The following is a 23,410-nucleotide window of genomic DNA, read 5'->3' on the forward strand; positions in this document are numbered from 1 at the left end:
GTCCATAGATGAGCATCATCATCATCATCACCTGGGAGCTTGCTAGAAAGCTAGACTCCTGGGCCTACAGAATTGGAATCTGCATTTTAGCAAGATCCGAGTGAATCAAATGCGTGCTGGAATTTGCGAAGCACTGCTATAGAGGGCATAAAAACTGACACCTGTGGGTCCGGCCTGGTGGTGCAGCAGTTAAGTGCACATGCTCTGGTTCGGTGGCCCGGAGTTCGCAGGTTCGGATCCCGGGCGCACACCGATGCACTGCTTGTGAAGCCATGCTGTGGCAGCGTCCCATATAAAGTGGAGGAAGATGGGCATGGATGTTAGCCTAGGGCCAGTCTTCCTCAGCAAAAAAAAAAAAAAAAGGATTGGCATCAGATATTAGCTCAGGGCTGATCTTCCTCAGAAAAAAAAAAAAAAAAAACAAAAAACAAACAGTGACACCTGGTCTGGTCCCTGTCCTCAGGGACCAAAATCTAACTGGGAGACAAGACATTGAAATTGAATAGCATTTCAAGGTTTAACAAAAAAGATAAGGATACCATTCAAAGGTGGACAAAAAGTCATAGGGTTTATTTAATCAAAAAATTGAATTCTGACTATATTCCAGAAACCATGTGAGAGACCAGAGTTCCAGGAGTTCAAGTTCAAGTCAACAATTTGAAAATCTATGAGGAGACATACAAGGGGGGCAAGAAACTATGGCATTTATGTATTAAGTGCTCAGAGACTTAAACAAAGTGCTAAAAGGATTCCGAGGGGAGAAGGGTCACTTCTGGCTTCAAAGGCCGGTGGTGGGAGGAGGGGGGTTAGACAGGTAGGGCTGAGAGAGGCCATTCCAGGGGCAAAAACACAGATGCAGAGACAAGCAGGGGTGTTTGGGGAACAGCAGAGAGTCCCGTTTTGCTGTAGAGAAAGAGCAGGACTTTAGCCTGAAAAGTTTAGAGAGGATAAGATTCTGAACAAATTAGGAGAGGGACATGGAACAATTTTTACTGCAAGTCCTCTGAGTTGGCAGATGGGAGATTAGGGAAACAGGAGCTTAGCCTTTGAGAGAAAGATGATGTTAAAAAACCTAGTTCAACTGAGTAAATTTGAAAGAGCTTATTGGCTTTATTCAATTATTCATGAATTGGGCAGCATCCAATCTAGCAGACAGACAGGAGCTCCAAGGAGGTGTACAAAATGGAAGACTTCATAGGCAGAAGGGAGCAGACACAAGAAAGCACTACTGGGTGAAAAAGCAAGTTGGTTATTGCAAAGTCACTCTCCTTTAGGGGATGGCAGGAGTCCGTCAGGCAGATGACCTAACTAGTGCTGATCCAGCGATTCCTGATTGACTAGTTTAAAATTCCATTTCTGGGAGAGCAGAAACTAATTAAGACTCAATTTGGTGACAAAGGGTGTAGCACAAGTGACACCATTTTGGGCCTTTTGTCTTATTAACAATTCCCTATTTTGATCAGATTCTCAGACTGAGAGATGTGATCAAAATTTAAGGCATTAGCACTGCTCCCAGCTACTGCTCTGGAGTTCTCACAGTTTTTTGCTGAATTTCTGTATAGTATTCACAGGCCATGACATCGTGTTCACATTCTTTAAGTCGGTCATTCTCTTTGTCTCTTTTCTGACGCTCTATTCTTAGATCATTTGCTTGGTGGTTAGCAGCTGCAAACATGTATTTAAAGCTTTTGAGAGAATACAGTGCACCAGGGAGATTATGATTATTATAAGCAGGATAATTCCCAGTGGTGGAGGGCACTTTGGAGCCATGGTCCCCAAGACCATCGAGTCAAATAAATCAAAGAAAGGCCCCAGTGAAGGAGTCACTCTCTTAAGCCAACTGGCTTATTCCATGATCTTATGTAGCTGAGTCTCAACTTCCCCAGAAGCGTTGATCCAGGTGCAGCAAGTGGTGTTGGCCACAGCACAGACACCTCCTTGCTCAGCTAAAAGCTATTCTGTTATTAAGAACAACTTTGGGGGGCCGGCCCCGTGGCGCAGCGGTTAAGTGTGCGCGCTGCGCTACTGGCGGCCTGGGTTTGGATCCTGGGTGCGTACCGATGCACCACTTGTCAGGCCATGCTGTGGCAGCGTCCCATGTGAAAGTGGAGGAAGACAGGTGCAGATGTTAGCCCTGGGCCAGTCTTCCTCAGCAAAAAGAGGAGGATTGGCATGGATGTCAGCTCAGGGCTGATCTTCCTCACAAAAAAAAAAAAAAAAAGAACAACTTTGGCCAGAGAGCCTATGGATTTTCATTGGGCAGCTGTTGCTTTAGCAGCAGATTCTGCATTATCTTCAAGAGTTAAGGAGAGGTTCCTGATCATAGCCTCATTCACACTTACTCCTAGCCAGGGGAGTAGGGATCTGCCAAAGGAAACAAATTTTGAATCATGAATGCTTCCTGGTAATTCTCATTTGAGTCTGTGGCTAAGGACTCAAAAGGTGACAGCCATGGAAGCCAGTAAAATTTAAGGGTCTGTAGACTGCATAGGTGGTTTTATTTTGTGTCCCTGCCTTGTGTTCCCTTCTTTGTAGAGAGGAGGCAAAGTTTCCCCGGTCTGGGGTTGTTAACCAGAGACAGGGAAATTGATCCCAGGGTTGGGGAGTCTGACATGATAGAGAGGGAGCTGAGTTTGGCCCAGAGAAACTGAGGCAATGGAAATCAGGGAGAAGTCTGTAATGGGCAGAACTACAGGATCACCAGCATCCTGGCAAATCCAACAGTTGTTTGCAGGTTAGATTATCCCCCTTTGTCATGGCTTGAGATATGTGAACAATGGCATTATCTTTCCAGGCTAGAGCAAGGCAAAAAGTGGACAAAAGAATCATAAAGACCTTCATGGCGTAAGAATTAGGAAAAGGATGGCCAGAGAGGGAAGGAGGAATGCAAAGAAACATTCTTGATCTGACGTCTTGAGAGGAAGCGGTCTACCCAATGCCGGCTACTTCTCTTCCTAGTCAATTTGATTTTGGGGTCTCCAGCTTTTGCACAGGACCAGGTGTCAGGTGCAGCCTTCTTCAGTTGTGAAATATACACCCAAGGTTTGACACCTTGTAATTTGGCGGCGGTGTCAGTGGTCAAGTGTTCTTGATAGGGTCCTTTCTATGAATCTCACTTTTGCAAAAGCATCAGAGTAAAACAATAACTATCTGTAAATGACAAAAGACATAAAAATACCCGTGTTTAAAGATCTGATGAGACTTCATCTGATGAGAATTGACGGGGAAATTTGGTTATTTCTGATATACAACATTTTAAGATAATAACTGGAATTATGATAGATAACATAATACCTGGACATAGCAGATTTCTAGCAATTTCATACCATTTCTAGCACACTTATATTAAGAACATGCATCCCTACAAAAAATATAAGGTTTACCATCACTTATTTGACAGTGCTTCCCATGTAATTTAATATACTAAATAAACCTGATTAATATAACATGTCTCTTTTACAAGGTAAGAGAGGAATCCTTTGAGATTTTCCACGGTCCCTCTGGGAAATCTCAAAGTTACTTGAGGCCAAAAAGACACCATTTAGAATTTGATTTTGGGAAACTGTCAAAATGTCAAAAGGTTTGAACATAGGACCAAACAGGATCACAGATCATTATGAGATAATAATCTATTTAACCAAAGTGACAATAGAAGATTTTAAAGGCAAATAGAGAAGGTTACATAGTTTTGAACAAACCTTAGCTCTTTTAATATTGAGAAGACTGGGTTTTCTGAATTAATCAAAGATCTGATAAAGACAATGTGAAGTCCAGTAAATTATTTTGGTAAGACACAAAATCTTAGCTGTCCAGGCAGATTACTTAAAAGGTAAAGGAACTTTCACAATCACTTATCAAAAGCAGACCAAAAGTCCAGTAAAACTTTGTCCTTTGAACAGAGAAAAACCAAATTCTCATTTTGCACCAGTGTACTTTTGATATTAAAACTCATTAAAACTTAACTAAATCCATTCCTATCTTAGCCAGCTTGACCACACATAAAAATCCCTTCCCAACATTCCTTTTCCACAAACCTGCTAGAACTTTTTTATAACTATTTAGATTTTGTCATATATATAATACCTCTATTACACATATTTCCCTTTGTTTCTCATTCTGGAACAATCATTTTACTTTCCTTGCCTACATTTCATGCACCGTTGTTCCCTTGTACCCTTATTATTTCTAAGTAGTTTTAGTTACATATATTGATTAGAATTCTTAACCCTTAGACACTTTAATTCCTAGCAATTGTGAACTGTCTGTTACACTAGCATTCTGTGGATTGGCAAACTTATAAATACATTTCATAGTTTCTAGAAGTATATTCTTCTTCACAGTAAATTTTTCAGTGTGGCACAAAACATGTTTACTGATAGACCCAAACATCTTTAGTTTCTCTGTAAAAGGAAGCCAAAAGTAGATAAACCTACGTTGAGTAATTCATGTTTCAGTATTTTTTTTTTGTGAGGAGATCAGCCCTGTGCTAACATCTGCCAATCCTCCTCTTTTTTTGCTGAGGAAGACGGCCCTGGGCTAACATCTGTGCCCATCTTCCTCCACTTTATATGGGACGCCGCCACAGCATGGCTTGCCAAGCAGTGCGTCGGTGCACGCCCGGGATCCGAACCAGCGAACCCCGGGCCGCCGCAGCAGAGCGCGCGCACTTAACCGCTTGCGCCACCGGGCCGGCCCCCGTGTTTCAGTATTTTATCTTATTTAGAAATGATCTAGATATTCATTGAATATACATCATTTTAACTTGTCTCAATATAACTTTAAGGTTTCAAGTTACCAAAAAGATTTTCAAAACTATTTTGTAAGGAGACATACCATAAGCCTAATTATTGTTGAAAAGTGCTTTTATAAACTTTTATCTTACTTAGATCTATACTTAATTTACTTGTTCTTAACTATTATGTTTATATTACTCATGAAAATTTCATGGGACATTAAACAGCTGACCATGATCTTAAGTTATCTTTCTTGCTGACAAATTCTGGAACAGAGATAACATGAGCTTATTTGACTTGTAGTAAACCTAGGTAGAAAAAAAGTATTATGTTTAATGCTGATAACTCTAAAGACATGCCTGTTTTAATTAAACCAGCAAACTTAAACCAGCTTTTATTTACCAGGGATTATCCTAGATCACATGAACTTGAAAAACACTGGGTTAGTTTTCATTTTTCTGAGAATACACTTAATTTATATAGCGCTGGTTTCTCTTTAAGCCAATTAAATAGAGCTCTTTATCAATTAATTTTGGCAATATCGTCTGGAGGCAGAAAAAAATCACACATCTAATACATACACAGACATACATACACATACAGACAGAAGGATCTTTTGTTTTAAATTTTTAGCCATGAGACAAGTCCGATAATGCAAAATTCACTAGTTTATAAAAGAACAGTTGGATCCAAATCCGGTTTCTAACAGAAGGGATAAGATAAGGTTACCTGTTCAGATGGCTTTAACTTTTTACTAATATTTGTAGAGAAGACAAGGTTTTTGATTTGCCTCGTTTCCAAATAAACTTTCCCTCCCTTTTTTTCCTTCTGTTAAGAATTACCTTGGTTCCTAGAGAAGAGCACATAGAATATTTATATCTCAAAGGCACAGGGAAAGAATGCAAGTTCTTCCAAGAAGGACTTTTCTTTTCTAAGGCCAAAATTTTTGCAATACCTACAAGCCTTTTAAGATGAATAGAGGAAGTTTGGGGATTGGTAAAAAGAATAGGTGGGCTTTGAATTGCTTCTAGAGCTGCATTTCTGTCCTTGTCAAGGCTCAACGTATAAGACAAGTGCAGCTGTTTTTAATTCCTCAAAGAATTGGGTTGCAGCCTGAGTGACATCATAGGCTGAGCCATCCATCCAACTATATTATCTTCAATTTGCTTCTTTATTTCAGGGAGGAGATTTTTGACTAAGATGGAAATTAAAAGATTTCTATGTTCTGGATTTAATTTCATTTAGCTTAAAGGAGAAGACCTAAGAAAAGTTCCTATCAGGCTCTGAATATCAGCTTCCAGTTTGGCCAACTTCTGACCACAGAGCTACCTAAAAAATCCTTTCAAACATCTTGTCAAGTTTTAAAAGATTTTATTTATTTTATTTTTCCCCCCAAAGCCCCAGTGGATAGTTGTGTGTCGTAGCTGCACATCCTTCTAGTTGCTGTATGTGGGACTCGGCCTCAGGATGAACGGAGAAGTGGTGCCTCGATGTGCACCCGGGATCCGAACCCGGGCCACCAGCATCGCAGCGCGCACACTTAACCACCAAGCCACAGGGCCGGCCCCATCTTGTCAAGTTTTAGCCGAGACTAACAGTAAACATTCCTGGCAGTAGTGAATGACCTCCATGGATGCAAGAGGCGTCCTCAAAGAGGGTTCAAAAGACGCTACCCTCCCAAGATCCAGAGCCATTCCCAAAGAAAGACAGCAGTCTCTAGGAGAAAAAGGATCAATAATCAGTGGGTCTGCATTTGGAAAGGAAGGGACAATGTGAAATTTTACATTCCTCTCTCAATCGGGCACTACAGAGATCTGGGAGAGCTGACCCTGGTAATACTCACCCTTTGCTAGCTTCTGCCTGTCTTCCCAGGATCCTGAGCAATCTACAGGCTCCAGAGGGAGTGGGGTTTAAAGTGGGAGAGTGTAGCTCTGGTAACTACCAGAATTTGGCAAGGTTTTCCATTAATTTTAATTTAGTTTCCCCTTGGCTGTTTGAGGGAATAACTGGTAGCAGTTTACCGGAAAATCCCTCATAGTCCCATCAACCTTGGGAGGGGCCCATATGGGGGCGTCTGTAAGGCCACTAACTTGGCAGACTTTTGTTTATGATCTTGTAGTCTCTTCACAGTGGAAAGGTAATTCAGATAGCGGATTAGTACACCCTGAGGACTCAGGTAAGGGAGGATCAAAGGGAGCAGGAGTCCCGTCAGTTTTAGAGTCTTTTGTTTTAGGTACCTCTTGTGTCTGTAAATTTTCATTACCCTTTTGCCATGAATCTTCCAAGGAAGCTATTTTGGAATCTCAAAGGCTTTTGGAGGCTTCTGCATGCCAACTGAAATAGGTATTCCATTCTGGTTGTTTGAATGGGGAGCCTTCACTTTTTCACGTGCACTTCTTGAACGAACAATCTTATCGAATTGGAATGTTCCCATATGGCTGTCAACTTAAATAAGAAGGTAAATTGAGGCAAGCTGAAATGACCAGAAATTGAGTTTATTCATGAATAGCAGAGGTTGGTTGGGGCCAGCCCCGTGGCTTAGTGGTTAAGTGCGTGCGCCCCGCTGCTGGCGGCCCGGCTTCGGATCCCAGGCGCGCACCGACGCACCGCTTCTCCGGCCATGCTGAGGCCGCGTCCCACATACAGCAACTAGAAGGATGTGCAGCTATGACACACAACTATCCGCTGGGGCTTTGGGGGGAAAAAAATAAATAAATAAAATTAAAAAAAAAAAGAGCAGAGGAATTGCAATTTGGGAAATGCATGCTGTAGCAAGCTACAGCTGAGTCTTTTGAGGGTTTGGGGCAGGATGTATTTATGGACAAGGAGTGCAAAGAGGGGGAACTCCAGCCAGAGTCCAAACAGTAGGTTCATTGGCTTGAGGCTGGAGAGATTCTTGGTGGATGTTCACTGGTCAGGGGATAAGTCTCGGTCGTCTGTAAATCAGGCCTTTATGGGAAATCAGTCTCTCAGTTCTTAACTTTCATCTTCTGAGGGTGCGTGTGTGAGATTCTCCACTTCTTATCCTCCGGTTCCATTTTAGATTGAAATCCTTTCACATTCCTCCCTCTTGATCAAGATCTTTTGCAGAAAGCAACGCTGATCAACCATGTCATTTAGGTACTGTTTTCCATCTTTTTTTTTTTTTTTTTTTTTTCCTTTTCTTGATCAAAGACATTGTCAGATGGAGTACATGTCCCTCAGAGCTGAGGAGGACAATCCTCAGGTATCTTGTCCCATGGAGGAAGGAAATGGCAAGTGGATTTCATTGGCCTCTTTTGAACAAGAAATGTCCGAAACCAAACTCTGCATATTTAGATCAGGGTAGCTGAGTCAGGGGAACAAGGAAGTCCAGAGGTGGTGTGAACAGACTTGGCATTTGAGGATTGGCTTTGTTGATTTCTGAGAAGAGCTGTAAATTCCTGTACGGTTAGGTTAAATTTCTTTTATGAGCCTACATTTACTGTCTCCATTTTGTCTTTGACAGAAGTGACTTCATTTTAGTTTGGTTCTACATTTCCCCTTTTTGATCAAGTCCCCATTAGGGGCATTGGTCACCCAATATATTGTTAGGTGTTTCTTCCGCATGGACTTCACCTTTTGAGTGATCATCCATTTTGTTTATTTTTCTTCACCATGCCATGATTGGACACCTTTATTCAGAGTGAGGAAAGCTTTTGGGGTTAGTAGCAACCAAAGGCCACATTTGAGCAACTTCTAGAGGGTCAAGGCAGGGAGACTGTCAAGGGTATAGGTGTTAGATATCATTTTGAAGCATTGGGCAAGCATCAGTCTGTCAGCTTTGTTATTTTTACAAAGGCTGGATAGACAACAACTGAGTACTTTAAAAATCACAACACAAAATGACAGAAGGATAGAAAGACCAAATTGTATTATAGATCTAAACCATGAGCTCAATCCTATTGGTAAGCAGCTGAATAAATCAAAATTCCAAGATGAGCCAGATTGGACTTCTTGTAACCCATGGGCTTGTTCTCAGATTTTATGTAATTGAACCTCAACTTCCCCAGAAGTATTAATCCAAGTACAACAAGAGGTGTTGACTCCAGCACAGAGACCTCCTTGTTCCCCTAAGAGATAATCAAGGGTTATCCTGCTGTCAAGGACAACTTTAGCTAGAGTCTAGGGATTTTTGTTGGGTGGCTACGGTCTTAGCAGTAGAATCAGCTGTGTTTCCAAGGGTTAAAGAGAGATTTCTGATCATAGCCTTATTTGCACTCACTCCTAACCAGGGAAGTAGGGATCTGCCAAAGGAAGCAAATCCAAAGGAAGCAAATCCTGAATCACGAATGCCTCCTGGTAAGTCCCGTCTAACTCAACAATGTAAATTCAGGGGACTTGACCAATGAAGTATCTCAGTTTGATTGTGGACAGTGAGATAACCTAAGAGGCACTGCCCAGTTACGCACCAGCCATCGAGGCATTCATAGGCCCAAGGAGAATGATAACCACCACAGACAAAGATAAATCCTGTCGGCACAAACGACTCTTGCTAAAGCAGTATTGTTAATGGATTCATTTGCCTGGACTGTTGCATTTGCCCATTCAAGCCAGGGGTCAGTTAAGTTTTCGGTGTATTTGGGGAATAAATCTCCTAGCCTGGAATAAAAAGTTGTTCTAAATTCCTTGCAAAGGTGGATGCTGCTGGTGAGATTTTCTTGTGATTGGAAACAGACCTGATTTAGATAATCATAAGAACACAGGGGTGCAAATGTACTGTGGTTTGTGTAGGTATTTGTATCTAATTAGGCAAGTACAGTTATAATCTGAGAAGGGTAAAAACAAGGCACTGGGAAGCCTGGCTGCAAAAGTTCAACTTTGCGGCTGACATCAAAGGGAATTTGGGTGTTGTTTATGGTGGCATTAGGGTTACAGAAAAATTGGTTACAGGAAGGACCAGGGGATCTCCAATACCATGGACAGATTGGAGTTTTAGATGGCAAATCCAGCAGTCTGAAATGTTACCTCCCTTTGCAATCACCTGGGAGATACAGACGAGGGCATTATCTTTCCAGGTCAGGAAGCAACAGAAAAGGGCGAACAGGAGAAAAAAACAGATAAGCAGAGGAGTCTGATTAATTTCCCCCCCTTGTGATTTTCATAGTAAAGAACAGTGGTGGAAATCAAGCTCTAAGTTATACAGGCCTGGTCCTGGGATAGCTGTCTACATCTAAGCACATGTCATGCTTCTGGCTGCCAGAAGATCTTGAATTTACGATCACTGGTAGCTTTGCTAGTCCATTCAGGTCCTGTGACTCCTTCACGTTTAGCTGCACAGGAATTGGTGAGCAGTACCAGAAAAGGTCCTTTCCAACAAGGGAAAGGGAGTCCTTTAGTTGATGTCTTCTCCAGTAGATGTATTCTCTAGAAAGTAGGTCGTGAGGGGAGTCAGACATCAGACTGTATTCTTGTGGAGCATAAGCTTCTTTAACTTGTGAGAGATGTTTCTGGGAAAAGAGAGTAGGTGACTGGCAATATTTTAATAGGTCCTGTTGGGCAGTTTAAGGGTCAGAGTGTAGGGAGTGAGGCAGATGCATGGGTCTGCCGGTTACTGTTTAGTAGGGAGTGAGCTTATGTTTTTCAAAATGTAAGAACCTTAGATTCAAAAGGACTGGTGACAGCACCTTGGTCCAGGGAAGTTCCAGAGTCTCACAAAACTTTCCTAATTGGGCTTTAATGATGCCACTAGTCCTTTCTACTAGTCCTAAAGATTGAGGATAAAATGGGCAATGCAGCCTCTGTAGCATAGGAAGGGTTCTGCAGACTTCTTGGATTACTTGGCCAGTAAAATGAGTTTTGAGGTCACCATGCAAAACAGTGGGGGCACCTCATGTATGAATAATGTTTTCAAGTAATTTCTTTGCTACCAAATTGGCAGTTGCCTATTGACAGGAAAAAACTTCTACCCAGTGAGAAGCATACAGACCATGACCAGTACATAATTGTTCACTTGTTAACAATTATGTTTAGGTTAGTCATGAAAATTTCTCAAGACATTAAACAGCTAACCAACACCTTAAGTTATCTTCCTTGCTGACAAATTTTGTAACAGAAATAACATGAACTTATTTGACTAGTAAACCCAGGGAGAATAAAAAGTTGTATATCTTCATTATATTTGGTGCTGATAACTCTGAAGACATACCTATTTTAATTAAACCAACAAACTTAAATTAGCTTTTATTTACTAAAGATTTATCCTAGATCACATGAACTTGAAAAACATTTAAGTTTCTATATTTTTGAGTTTTAGAATATTTAATTTGATATGTGCTTATTTTTCTTTAAGCCAATTAACTAGAGCTCTTTCACAAATTAATTTTGGCAATACCATCCTGAGGTAGGAAATATCACACATTTACAACATACATACATACATAAACATACAGACAGATGCAAAGATCTTACAGCTTTCATTTTAAAATTTTAGCCATAAGATAGGTATGATATTGCAAAATTCACTAGTTTATTTATTATAAAAGGTACAGTTGGATCCAAATCGTGTTTCTGGAAATTGGAATAAATTAAGGTTACCTACTCAGATGGCTAAAGCTTTTTATTAATATTGTGGTGAAAACACTTAAGTTTTTTCATTTGCGTAAGTTTCAAATAGCCTTCCCTACTCTTTTTTTCCTTCTGGTAAGAATTACCTCCCTGACGTTTGCATTCAAAGAGATGGCCTAGATAAGAGTTCCTGGAGAAGCCCAGGTAGAACATTTACAACTCAAAGGCACAGGGAAAGAATGCATGTTCCTCCAAGGAGGACTTTGCTTTCTTAATGCCAGAATTATCACAATACCTACAAGCCTTCTGAGATAAATACAGGAGGTTTGGGGACTGGTAAAAAAGGATAAGTGGGCTTTGAATTGCTTCTAGAACTGCATTTCTGTTCTTGTAAAGACTAGATTTGTAAGGCAAGTACAGTTGTTTTTAATTCCTCAAGGAATTGGGTTACAACTTGAATGACATCATAGGTGGATCCACCCATCCAGTCATGTGCCACATAATGTTTTGGTCAATGAGAAGACTGCATATATGATGGTGGTCCCATAAGATTAGTACCATATAGCCTAGGTGTGTAGTAGCTATAACCATCTAGGTTTGCATAAGTACACTCGACAATGTTCGCACAATGACAAAATCGCCTTCAGTTTGTTTCTTTATATCAGGGAGTTCTTCAACTAAGATGGAAATCTGAAGATGCCTACATTCTAGATTTAGAGCTTTGTCTTGGGAATGTTTTAGCAAATCCTTGCACAAAAGGCTTCACAGTGTTTTTCTTTCCCTCTGGGTACATAGTTTCATTTTGGCTTAGAGGAAAGCCTGAAAAAAAGGTCCTATGAGGGTCTGAATATCAGCTTCCAATTTGGCCAACTTCTGACCAGAGAGCTACTTAAAAACTCCTTTCAACGATCTTGTCAGGTTTCATATGGGACAAAGAGTAAATATTCCTGGCAGTATTGAACAACCCAGTGGATGCAAGAGGTGTCCCCAAAGACTGCAAACAAACCAAGGGCTAGGGACTCAAGTTCTGGGTGAAACCATCTGGCAGCTCAAGCTGACCTGCTAAGCCCTGGGCTGAGACTGCAGACTAAGCAAGGGCTGAGGACTGGTGCTCTGTTTGAGCCTCCTGCCACTTAATCCTGGACTGGAAAGCCAGGTACATCGGGAGCTCAATGCAAGGAGAGCAGAGCTCAGAACTGAGAGGAACTTACCCACGACTCTCAGAAATGGTGATAAAGACAGAGAACTCAAAGGGTCCGTGGGTACCAATGCCTGTGTTTCTCATCTCTGAAACTAGCCATCAGAAGTCTCCTTTGGATCCCACTGCTGCCACCAAACTGTTAAAAAACAAAATTCAACCAAGTAAATCTTAAAGATCTTATTGGCTTTATTCAAGTTGCAACCCAATTTCTTGAGGAATTAAAAACAACTGTACTTGTTTTCCAACTCTAGTCTTTACTAGAAGAGAAATGCAGCTCTAGAAGCAATTCAAAGCCCACCTATCCCTTTTACCAATCTCAGAAACTACCCTATTCATCTCAAAAGGTTTGTAGATATTTTAAAAGATCTGGATTTAGGAAACAAAAGTTGTTCTTGGAGGAACTTGCATTCTTTCTCTGTGCTTTTGAGATATAAATGTTCTACCAGGTCTTCTCCAGGAACTTGGTACTAGGCCATTACTTTGAAATGCAAACTTAAGGGAGGTAATTCTTACCAGAAGGGAAAAAAAAGCGGGAAAGGCTACGTGAAACTTAGGCAAATGAAAAACTTAACTGTCTTCTCCGCAAATATTAATAAAAAGCTTTCGCCATCTGAGCAGGTAACCTTAACTTATTAAAACTTCCAGAAACACGATATGGATCCAACTGTTCCTTTATAAACTAGTGAGTTTGTTACCGTACCAGGTCCGTTTTTGCCTGCTGCCCAGAAAGCCAATCACCGAGACGACGAGATTGCAGAGAGAGCGAGGGTTTAATCACACGGCAGCCAAGTGAGGAAAACAGGAGAGCCAGTCTCAAATCCGCCTCCCCGAAAACAGGGACTCAGGGATCTTTATGGGGAAGGGGGCAAGGTGGTCTGAAATGATTGGAGGTGAGGAGAGATGAGGTAATTGATGATCTGCGCAAGCGTAGTAAGGCTTCATGCCTCTTCATAGGATGCATGCTCACAGAATGGCAGTATTAGCATGCCTTGAGGGTGGAGTTCCAACCTCTTGCTGTCAAAAGGTCGCTTATTGGACACATGTCTGCGTGGGCCCAGTTGATGGGCTGGTGGTCTCAATCTGGCCTGAAGTGGACAAGGGGTTCAGTTCCTGAAAAAAAAAAAAAAGCTCAAACACCCATTACCATGGTGACCCCGGCTCCAGGGAGATGTCATCTATAGGAACCTAGTGGGAGTCAGATAGCATATTGCCTAAACAGCACAGTTAACAATGGGTAAGTTTATCATACAGATTCAAGTCCTCCCCTTCTGTTCTGATAAGTTTCTAGGTTAAGGCCATTCCCCTCCTCTTCCTGGTACAGGGAAGAAGACACCTTTACAAATGGAGATTTTCTTTGCAAATGTAAAGGTCTCTTATAAAGGGCAACCAGAACTAAGAATGGGCTTAGCACGGACCCACCCAGATGCCTGGAGATGTCTATGGTAATGGCCTGTTCTGGGGGCAGGGCTCCCATCCCAAAATCCTTTGGTTAGTTAGTGGGGGTGGGGGCCAGAGTGTCATTCAGGCAGAGATATATTTTGAGGTGGCCAATTCCAATCCAGTAGTTACTAGCTGCTTAATCATCAATGGCTGTTTGCCGGTTTCAAGTTTTGCATTATCATGCCTGTCTCATGGCTAAAGGCAAACGTGGAGCCAGGGCTCGGTAGTTCTCTTTCCATCTCCACCTCCACTTCCTGCACTCTCAGGAGGAAACTGACATCCTCATAGTGTGAAAGCTGCTTGGCCTTGCTTGGGCATATGCCCATCTTTGAACCAGGGACTGGTTGGTGGACTCTTAATTGGCCCACCTGGGTCCCACTCATACACCCTTGCTGAGGGTGGGGGGTGACACCCTAGTGGAGAGCACAGTTAGGACCACATGGAGTTAGGGAGGGACTGTCCCCAAGGAACAGCATTATGTCCACTGTGGAGTCCAACCAACCTTTTGCCACAAAGTTTCTCAATCCCTCGGGCACAATGGCACAAGTTTTGTCAGGATGGAGAGGGAGGTTACAGGGTGGGTGCCATGGAGTGAGTACTTACCACCTAAATACAGTAATATATATCATGGCCAGTACCATAATCAAGAGCCTTTATGTTACTTTGCTTCTGAAGCCACATTTAAGCAGTATTAACCCCAGTATATTTCAGAGGTTCCAGGCACAGGACTCTCTTTAAAGGCCACATTATGTTCACAGATGCCTTGGGTTTTCCAACTTTCATGGTTTTTTTTTAAAGCCAGATGAGCAACATTTATAAAATCCAGACTGCCTTCATCCATTTGTGCCTGGAGAAGTCAGCAAATCAAACACAAAAATGGCGATGACTGATCATTCTCAATCATAAACTGGTTCATGAGACTGTATCTAAGATGCTCTTTAAACTCGCTTTTCTTTGAACCACACTGGTTTAGGGTCTCTTCCCATCACCCATCCCCAACCATAACCCTAGCACTAGGTATGGGGAGGATCAGCAGCAGGGGAGGAAATCATCTTCTGACGTTCATGGAAAGTCCTTAATGGTGTTTCCAAATAGATATATCTACCCTCAAAACAGCATATGCCCTGGGGAAGTCATACTTGTAAATCCAGCCTTAACAACACACAGACCTACTAACCCAGAGTCACAGACCAATGTCATTACTTCACAAACTGAAGGCTATGGTTAAAGGCCTACCATAGAATCAGCACAAGTGAACCCTCAGAGGTTACTAGGAGTAAAAGCTAAAAACACAGGAATGAGCACAACAGCACTCCAGGCCCCCTTGTAAGCTGTTCCTGAACAGAGGGCCAAGGTTAGCCATGCCAACACAAAGTTGGCCAGCAGGGCTGGAGGAGAGGAACAGAGGACTCTATCTTCTCAGGCCACAGGGGCAGCTCCCTCCAATTAGCCAGCTTCTGGGTGCCTACTGGGCACATTCCAATCCATTCCTCCGTTCACTGTGATGAGGTTTGACCTCTATCTTGCCCTGAAAGAGCTAGTTGCGGATCATTGGAGAGGGGCTGTTTTTCCTAATAATCCCTAGTAATGATTATTGGCTTCAACATATCTCTGTGATTGCTTCTTGATATGTAAAAATTACTTCTATCCAACCTACACTGATGTATACCTAAAAGACTTTTTTTTAAAGTCATACTTTACATATACTTTTCCTATATATTTTCAATATACTTTTTTTGTAATCACAAAACAATACATGCTATTTAAAATAAACAGCATTGATTCAAAACTTTATAAAACTCCATTCAAAAGTCACCTCAGTTTCACTGTAGGGAAACCTGACATTTCAAATCTGCTTGTATGACAGAATAAAAATCTAGTGAAATCTGGGTATGCCTGAGGTCTCATGGAGTACAACCCAAGCAACTGTTCTTGAAAAAAATCCTGAGGCGTCCAGCCAAGGAGCTCTTGGCCTTGGCTGCATGGCAGAATCATTGGGGGGGGGGGGGGGGCTTTGAAAGCTCCCAGTGCCCAAGCATACCCCAGACCAATTAAACCAGCATCCCGGGGGTGGGGCCCAGACATGAGTGTTTTTGAGAGTCCCCAGGTGATTTCAGCATGTAGCCAAGCTTGAGAACCACCGCAGAAGTCTTAGCTCCGTTTTCCTCCTTCACAGATGTTCAAGGTTTAGGCCCCCTTTACATGGATTTTTTTCAGTCTACGAGAGCTTTCTATATATTCAGCAGTGTATCAGGCCTCATTCCTTATGAACAGGGACGACTACTGATTGATATCAGGCTCTGTAAAAATAAAAACGTACTTCTGAACACAGACTGATAAATGTCATTCTCCACTAAAAGTTTCTTCTTGGATTCCCTGCAGGAGCTACAGTGATAGCTGTTTCCTGGATTCCTCCCTCTATCCAGAACTAGCTGACGTCCAGTGGTACGGGCAGGAAAAAGCCAAGCCCGGGACCCTCGTGTGAGCCAGCAGGCCTCAATCTGACCGACTCAACGCCATTCTGAGATCACCTCACTGCCTCTCATTTGCCTTACCCAGACGCACTGTCACCCTGCACCAGCTTCAGCCCTCAGCACTTTTTTTCTCCCGTCTCCGCATTCCCTCACCCTCGAAAACCTGACTGAGGAGACATTCTGGAAGGTTCCGGTCCCACTGTGTGTCACCTGGCTCTCTTGCCCACAGAGAGCCAAGCACCAATCCTCAATGGCACCTTGGGGGCTTCTCCCTGCCGTGACAGCCCCCAGGCCAGGAACTGTCAGGGTAGCTGGCTGGCATCAAATTCCTGTGGACACGTGGCATTGGTAGAGACCAGGAAAGGGGACTTAAGTACAGGGTGATCCAGAAAGACTTATTAAGCTGTGGCCAGCCTGCCACCTGTAGGCCAACCAAGCACTTTGGGAAAAGGATGCTTCCTGGGAATATTCAGTTGACACCTGAAATATTCCCTGGGCATGGAGTGGCTGTTGGGGGAGGGAAGAACGAAAAAGGAGGCTTAACATGTCCGAGATGCATCAGAGGATCACAATCAGTTCTATGCTGCCAAAGATTTAAAAAATTAAAAAATAAAAAAAAAAAAAATAAGAGGGGCCAAGAGGAAGACATTCTTTCTGCAATGAAATCTCTTCTTTTAAATTCTAAACTGCTACTACACACCAGAAGTGAAAGTCAACCATTTGTAAATTGTTCCCCCTCTTCATCCTCTCCCTTAACGTTCCACCTTCTCTCTCAGTCGAGCCTGAAAAACTAACCCAATGTGATGGTCAAGTCGGGGAGTTTTGGCTGGCACTGCTGACTTGGATCTCCGTGAGTCTGGACACGAAGGAGAACAGACCTGTGGGGGGTGGCAGAGTGTCCTATCAGCCCTGGTCTGTACGGGGTTCAGCCTAAGCCCAAGACACAAAGCTGCTTTCCTTTGGGGGTTTGTAGGAAACGTACAGTGATGATTGCCAAAAGTGGTTCTCTGTCATTAAAACAACCAGTAAAAGTGTATCCTATTTTTTTGCACAAGGTGTTTCATTTTATTTTTTATGGGAAACCAAGGGAAAAGCACACGTCGATCCATTCGAGTGTTTAACTGTTGTGGCTCATTTTATGTTTGTTAGCACTTGTGTGACAAAGAGCTCAGATCCGACTTCTCTCGGTACCCGGTTACCAATGTGTCACTTAGTCTAAGAACCCAACTATGCCCTTACGTAGAAAGATTTTACTCACGTCTACTAGCAGAGCAGGGTTGAAAAAAATATCAGCTCCCAGAGGACCTGGCCTATAAGCCTACATCATCATCAGCCATCCTAATGTACCATATTAGTCTGCAGATACCAAAAGAGGAAGAAAGAAGGAAAAGAGAAAAGAGGTGTGTGGGAGCTGCTCGTTTACATGTGTTTTGAGCTATGCTTAATACACAACTGGAAAGCCATCAATCTTCAAAGGCCTCAAAAATACTTTTATAATAACAAGTGCACACTCTTAGTTGGGTTATTCAAAATGGCACAAACACGGTCTCCACAGAGGTGGTATGCTGTGCTTATTGGCGCAAGTGGGGGGGGGCAGTATTTTTTCTCATTTGTAATGACTTTCTATTGGAAAGGCATTTGACAGCCAGGGACAGGAGCCAGGGTGGGGGTAGTTTTGTGGGAAAGCAAAACAGACGTTAGTTTTAGCGTAAAAAGAAAAATCTTTGTTTTTTATGTATGTGTAATCCAAGGATAACAATAGACTGACTCTACCAGACCAGGAGGGTAAGAATGGACACTAAAATGAAATAAATAGTCATGGTGCTCCCTCTGCTGCAGCTTGAAAAGCATGGGGGGGGAGTCACAATGCGGGGCTCACAGCAGGCTAGGACCAGTCTGGGAAATTCAGGGCCTGATTACCCTGGCTCTGTGCACAGCTGGGTTGGTGATACCAGCTTGCGGAAGAGATTAATATTCACGGAACACTTTAGGGGTAAACCCTGCCGGATAAATAAAACTGGTTATAATGTTATTAAATGATTCTGGAGATTGCTCGGGGGGATACTTTTGTTGCTCTGATTGTGATGGTCAGAGCTACAAACAGCAGGGTTTTTGCCTTCTCCATTCGGAAACATTACACATTGGGCCATTTTTCTTTCTCCCAAAGAAGATACATGAATAATCAAACTGAACTATGTGCAACAGGAAAAGTCAAAAGGGAAATAGAGAAGGTGACAAAGTTACATGGCTGCGGGTTACACAACATACACAGTAGTTTGAAATCAAGTCTGAAGTCAATCGCATCAAGCTTTTAGCCCAGTTGGGTTACAAGGAATGAGAGACAATTTCTAAATTCTTTCTAAACGCTTGGGTTTTGGATTTGGGGGGCAGAAAGGAATGGAGTGGGAGAGGGAGTTACAGTTCAGACAAACATCATGACAGTCTGGTAGTAAAAAGAGAGATTAAGTAAAACAGGTTTTACTGTTTGGCTGTGTTCTGTTACTATAAAATGTACATAAAATGTTAGTCCCTTGAGACTGACGTGATTAATGATCAGTGTGGTGGGAAACGATATCGTTATTGTATACAAGCACTTGCAAGCTCTTTACAGATCCCTACTTCTTTAAAACAAAATAAGACGAACTATGACACCCCTGGTCTGATATAAAGCCCCTATTGGATTCTTTGGATACGTGTAAGAAATTGCCTGTTTAGCCAGAAGACTGGTGAAAACACCTACATCAGACTCTGTTGTAAGACAGGTGGATTTTTTTACTTTATTATATGCAGGTGAGTGTTGAAACTTAAAATTATTTGTTTTCATTCAGTATTAGTTTAGTTCTAAATATAGCAAACCCCATCCAGGTGCTATCAGATGACCAGTTACTGCTTAGTTAACTAGGTGTAAAGTTTTACATATACATTAATGTCAATAGTTTATTACAAGTTGTGTAAAATGGACTCTAGTTTAATAATGGGGAAGAAAGGATTAGGTTGCTCCTGAAACTGACTGTAGAGCATGTAAAATGATTTTACTAGATTCTGTTCAATTGTAATCAATGAAAAAGATGTATGTTGTAGACAAAGTTGCAGAATTAAAAAGAAATCTGCTTTTAATTTATTCTTTTTGTATTAAGAATTTGTATAGTACCTTTACATTTTGCAAAACAGTGTTGTCAACACTTATTAAAGCATTTTCAAAATGAAAAGATCTCAGTCGCCTCTTGGAGATTTTGTTTGTTTCTAAGTGACAAATGCTTAAGCATGCCCAGAAATCTGTAATTCAGGTGCTTCTGTCCTCATTAGGCTGATTTTTAAAGTCAATCTATAGATGATATTCTTATTGGCTTGCTAGATGATATAGATAAGCTCACTTTGTTTAGCAGAGGCAAATTCTCTCATTCTAGTTTCCTTTTGTTAATTCTACAAAGATAATATATTCTCAATTATGTATTCCTCCTACTACAAAAAAAGATTTGAGATTAGAGGTCCGTCTTTGTTAGGATGTATCACTGTTCACTACAGATACTTATGTGTGCAGTATGTGCCAGGCATGGGTTCCCACAAAACGGTCCAAGGTGGAAGAAACACTGAGGGGATCTGGGCTTTGGAGGTCATCCTTAGTCTCTGTCTCCATGTGGTCCCTGGTTCTGTGCAGGATGCAAAGGGCCAATCAGGGAGACAGGCAGGATGCTCAGGCTCTTTACCACCACTGCTCTTCACCCTCTGTGCTCACACCACAGCTCAAACTGTCACCCACTCTCCAAATCATATCACCAAGCAACGGCCTACTGGGCCTACAGGTACAAAAAGCCTCATACTTATGGGCAAAACAGTGACTGGTACAGACTTTGCTGCAAGTGAATCCCTGGCTCCTTAACCTAACCCACCATGCATCTCTTCACTAGCAGGAAACTAAAAGTCTGGCAGCCAAGAACATCCCTGGGTGGAAAGCCCTTGCTGAAGCATTTGCCACTTGAGCAGGCTAACCGCTGCCAAAAATGAAAACAATCCATTGAGGACACGAAGCATGTCTGGAAGCAAGCCCGTTAGGACAGCATTTTATACTTCCTAAGCCTTTCCTTGGGAAAGCGATCGAAGCCTCTGCATCTCAAGATAATCAACACTAATTTCAAACAAACAAACAAGGATCTTCTCTAAGTCTTTTACATGTAAATATATCAGAGCTCAGGAAATAAATCTAGTATCTCCGCATTAAGCTCTTCACATGAAAGCAACCGGCACACAGAAGACAGGACTCTTCCTTTTCTTTTCCATTCCTTCACACACACACACTCGCCCGCTTACAAAGTGCCAACAAGGCAATGCCACACAGTTACTATTTTGGTTATTAGAGAACACAAATTAAACACCCAATCCCTGTAGAAACCATTAGAAATAGCCAGGCCTTTCCTTCCTTTCTCCCAGAATACCAGTTCAAAAAAGCTCACACACAAAATTCTCTCTAAAAGGAAGGACCAGAGAACCACTGATGAAGGCTAGCAAGCAGGCAGTAGGACACAGCTGAAGTCATTCATTGCATGTTCTGTGCTGAGTCTAGGCTACACTCTTGGATTAGACAAACAGGCATGCGACCACAGGATAAGAGGAAATGAGGTCACTAGCATTAAACAGATAGAAGAAAGATTAAAGGGAGTCCCCAGGATAAGAGATCAACAAGTGTGTAAATGGGATCTCTCACTGATACCTTGTTCAAGGATTTGAGTGGGCCAAGAGATAGCAGAGAAAAGGCAAAAGAACCCGCGAAGGGATGACCTCTTGGCCTTGCACAAAGCCATGCCCCCAGCATAGTCAATATCTATTCGCGCAAAAGCTGAAGGGCCTGGATTGCAATTTAAGAGTATAAACAGTGAGCAGATTGTTAGGGCCCATACGTTTATAATTGCACCACGATTTCATCAGAAACCCATTTGTCTCTTCACAAATTCTTATCCCCACAAACTAGTAGGTTCCTTTTATTTTTCACTCATTCATTCATTTTCTGTCAAACTCACTCCAGTCATGCTTTCATTTCCCCCAGTCTACCAAAACCACTCTTGTCAAGGTCAAGGATGACTCCTCGCAATGTCAAATCCAATGGTTAATTCTCTGTTCTCATTTTACATGACTTACCAACAACATTGGACATAGTTGATCCCTGTTGCTTCCTTAATTGTAACACTTTCTTCGCTTGGATCCCAAGACATTACATTCTCCTGGTTTTCCTCCTTATTACAGTTCAGGGCTCTTCTTTCCAATCTCCTTGATAGTTTTTCATCTCCCTGACTTCCTAGCATTGGAGTGTCCCAGGGCTCAGTTCTTGGACTCCATCTCTTCGTTATCCACACTTTTCTTGTAGCTCTCATCTCATGGTTATGAACATCATCTTTATGCTGATGACACCTATATTTATCCCTACATCCTGGACCTCCTCTTTGAAACTTGTACATCCTACTGGCTACTCAAGATCTCCATATGGATGTCTAACATGCTAACGTGTCCAGAACTGAATTTCTGACCTTCCCCTCCAAACTTGCTCCATTAATAATCTTCCTCAGCTCAGTTATGGGGAACTCCAACCTTTCAGTGCTCAGACCAAAAATCTTGGAATTATCCATGATTGCTTTCTTTCTCTCACACCTCATGTCTACAGCAAACGAAATGGATGTAAAATCCCTGTGCTTAAGAGATTTATATTGGAGGTAGAGGGAGGGAGAAAATGAAAAGTAAATTATATAATCTAGTGGAACGTGATAAGAAAACAGGGTTGGTCAGTGGAGGATTTAGTGTATGCAGGAAGAGGAACACCTGTTCCTCTCAAGTCAGGTAAGAAAAGATGCTGGTAAATGTGGAGGTGAAAACAGACCTTAAGCTTGCCTCCATACTCAACCTGGTGTGAGGAAAACAGGTGAGGCCACCCTCCAAGTGAGAGGGTCAAGAGGTAGCAGGGTAGAGTCAGGATAGAGCAGAGTTACAAAGATTAGAATATACAACAGCCAGAGAGGAAAGAAAGATAGCGAATGTCCTCCAGGCAGGACTTAGGGCCCAGCTACCACTGGACACTTGGTGGCTGTGAATTCCCTCCAGCGGCACTTACTAGCCAGGGCGTGGGAGGAGACTGATGGAATGATCCGGGCTTGGGTTTTGTAGTGTGGTGTGGCAGAAGGACAAAAGGGTAAGAGAATAAAAGGTACTGGTGAGAGAGGACTGAAATGATGAATAATGGGATCTAGATTAACTAGAGAGAAAAGTGAAGCCGAGAAGGTACTAATAAAGCAGAAGAAAACAGAGAAATGAATAAACAGAATGTCTTGAAGAAGCCAAAGAACAGTAGAATGGGAATAAAGGAGTGAGGGAGCAAGGCTAGGACTTCATAACCAGGCAGTAGGTAAATACTGTTTTTCCCATAATCTTAGTTATCCCATGTGGGGTGAATCACACAATCTAGGAGGGAAGTCCCCATGGGATGCTAATGCATATAGTGGAAAATGAATCTGGCTTGGGGTTGCTAGGAAGAGGACCTGGGTCTCATTCTCCTTTGTTCAGAAGCTACAAATCTGGCTGCCCGTTCTAACAGGAGACCAAAACCATACCAATTATATTAACAGAGATTTGATACAAACTACTGTTAACCAGATAGTGAAGAGGTGACTGAGCAAAAAGGGGACACTGAGATGTCACAGAGAGCTCTTAGGGATGGGAAACAAAGACAAAGGATTATTAAAACTCAGAAGCTTGAAGGAGGTGCCCTGCGGAGCTGGGAGTCGAACCTCTGAGAACTGGACGCTACTCAGCTGTACCGGTGCCTCAGGAACTTGGCAGGACCCTGCAGAGCTGGGACTCAAGCCTCTGAAGAGGGGGCTCCGGCTGACAGGGCTGTGCTCTTTGAGGGGCAAGATGAAGCTGGTTCTACAGTATGGAACACTGCCAACTGGAACCAACTCCTCCTTCAGGAATTAACTGTCACTGCTGGGCTGGAGAATGTGACTGTGACATCACTGTTAGGGACAGGAAGCAAACAGAGAGGAACAGACCAC

The 23,410-nt window shown here is 42.4% G+C and overlaps 1 protein-coding gene and 1 pseudogene across 3 annotated transcripts in view; one reads left to right on the forward strand and one right to left on the reverse strand.

Annotated features, from left to right (window-relative positions):
• The window catches only part of FRMD4A (FERM domain containing 4A), a 284,467-nt gene extending 264,883 nt beyond the window's left edge, over nucleotides 1–19,584 (forward strand). For all 3 annotated transcript variants that reach the window (XM_004425353.3, XM_087420814.1, XM_014783654.2), the window contains exon 23: nucleotides 16,282–19,584. In XM_004425353.3, the coding sequence (XP_004425410.1) occupies nucleotides 16,282–16,384 (103 nt within the window). In that variant the 3' untranslated portion in view covers nucleotides 16,385–19,584. The remainder of the gene's footprint in view (nucleotides 1–16,281) is intronic.
• On the reverse strand, nucleotides 374–14,225 carry LOC147912977 (uncharacterized; annotated as a pseudogene).
• Nucleotides 19,585–23,410: the final 3,826 nt, after the last annotated feature.

Source organism: Ceratotherium simum, chromosome 32, assembly GCF_057802395.1.
Source record: "Ceratotherium simum simum isolate JZ-2026a chromosome 32, ASM5780239v1, whole genome shotgun sequence".
Classification (NCBI taxonomy): domain Eukaryota; kingdom Metazoa; phylum Chordata; class Mammalia; order Perissodactyla; family Rhinocerotidae; genus Ceratotherium; species Ceratotherium simum.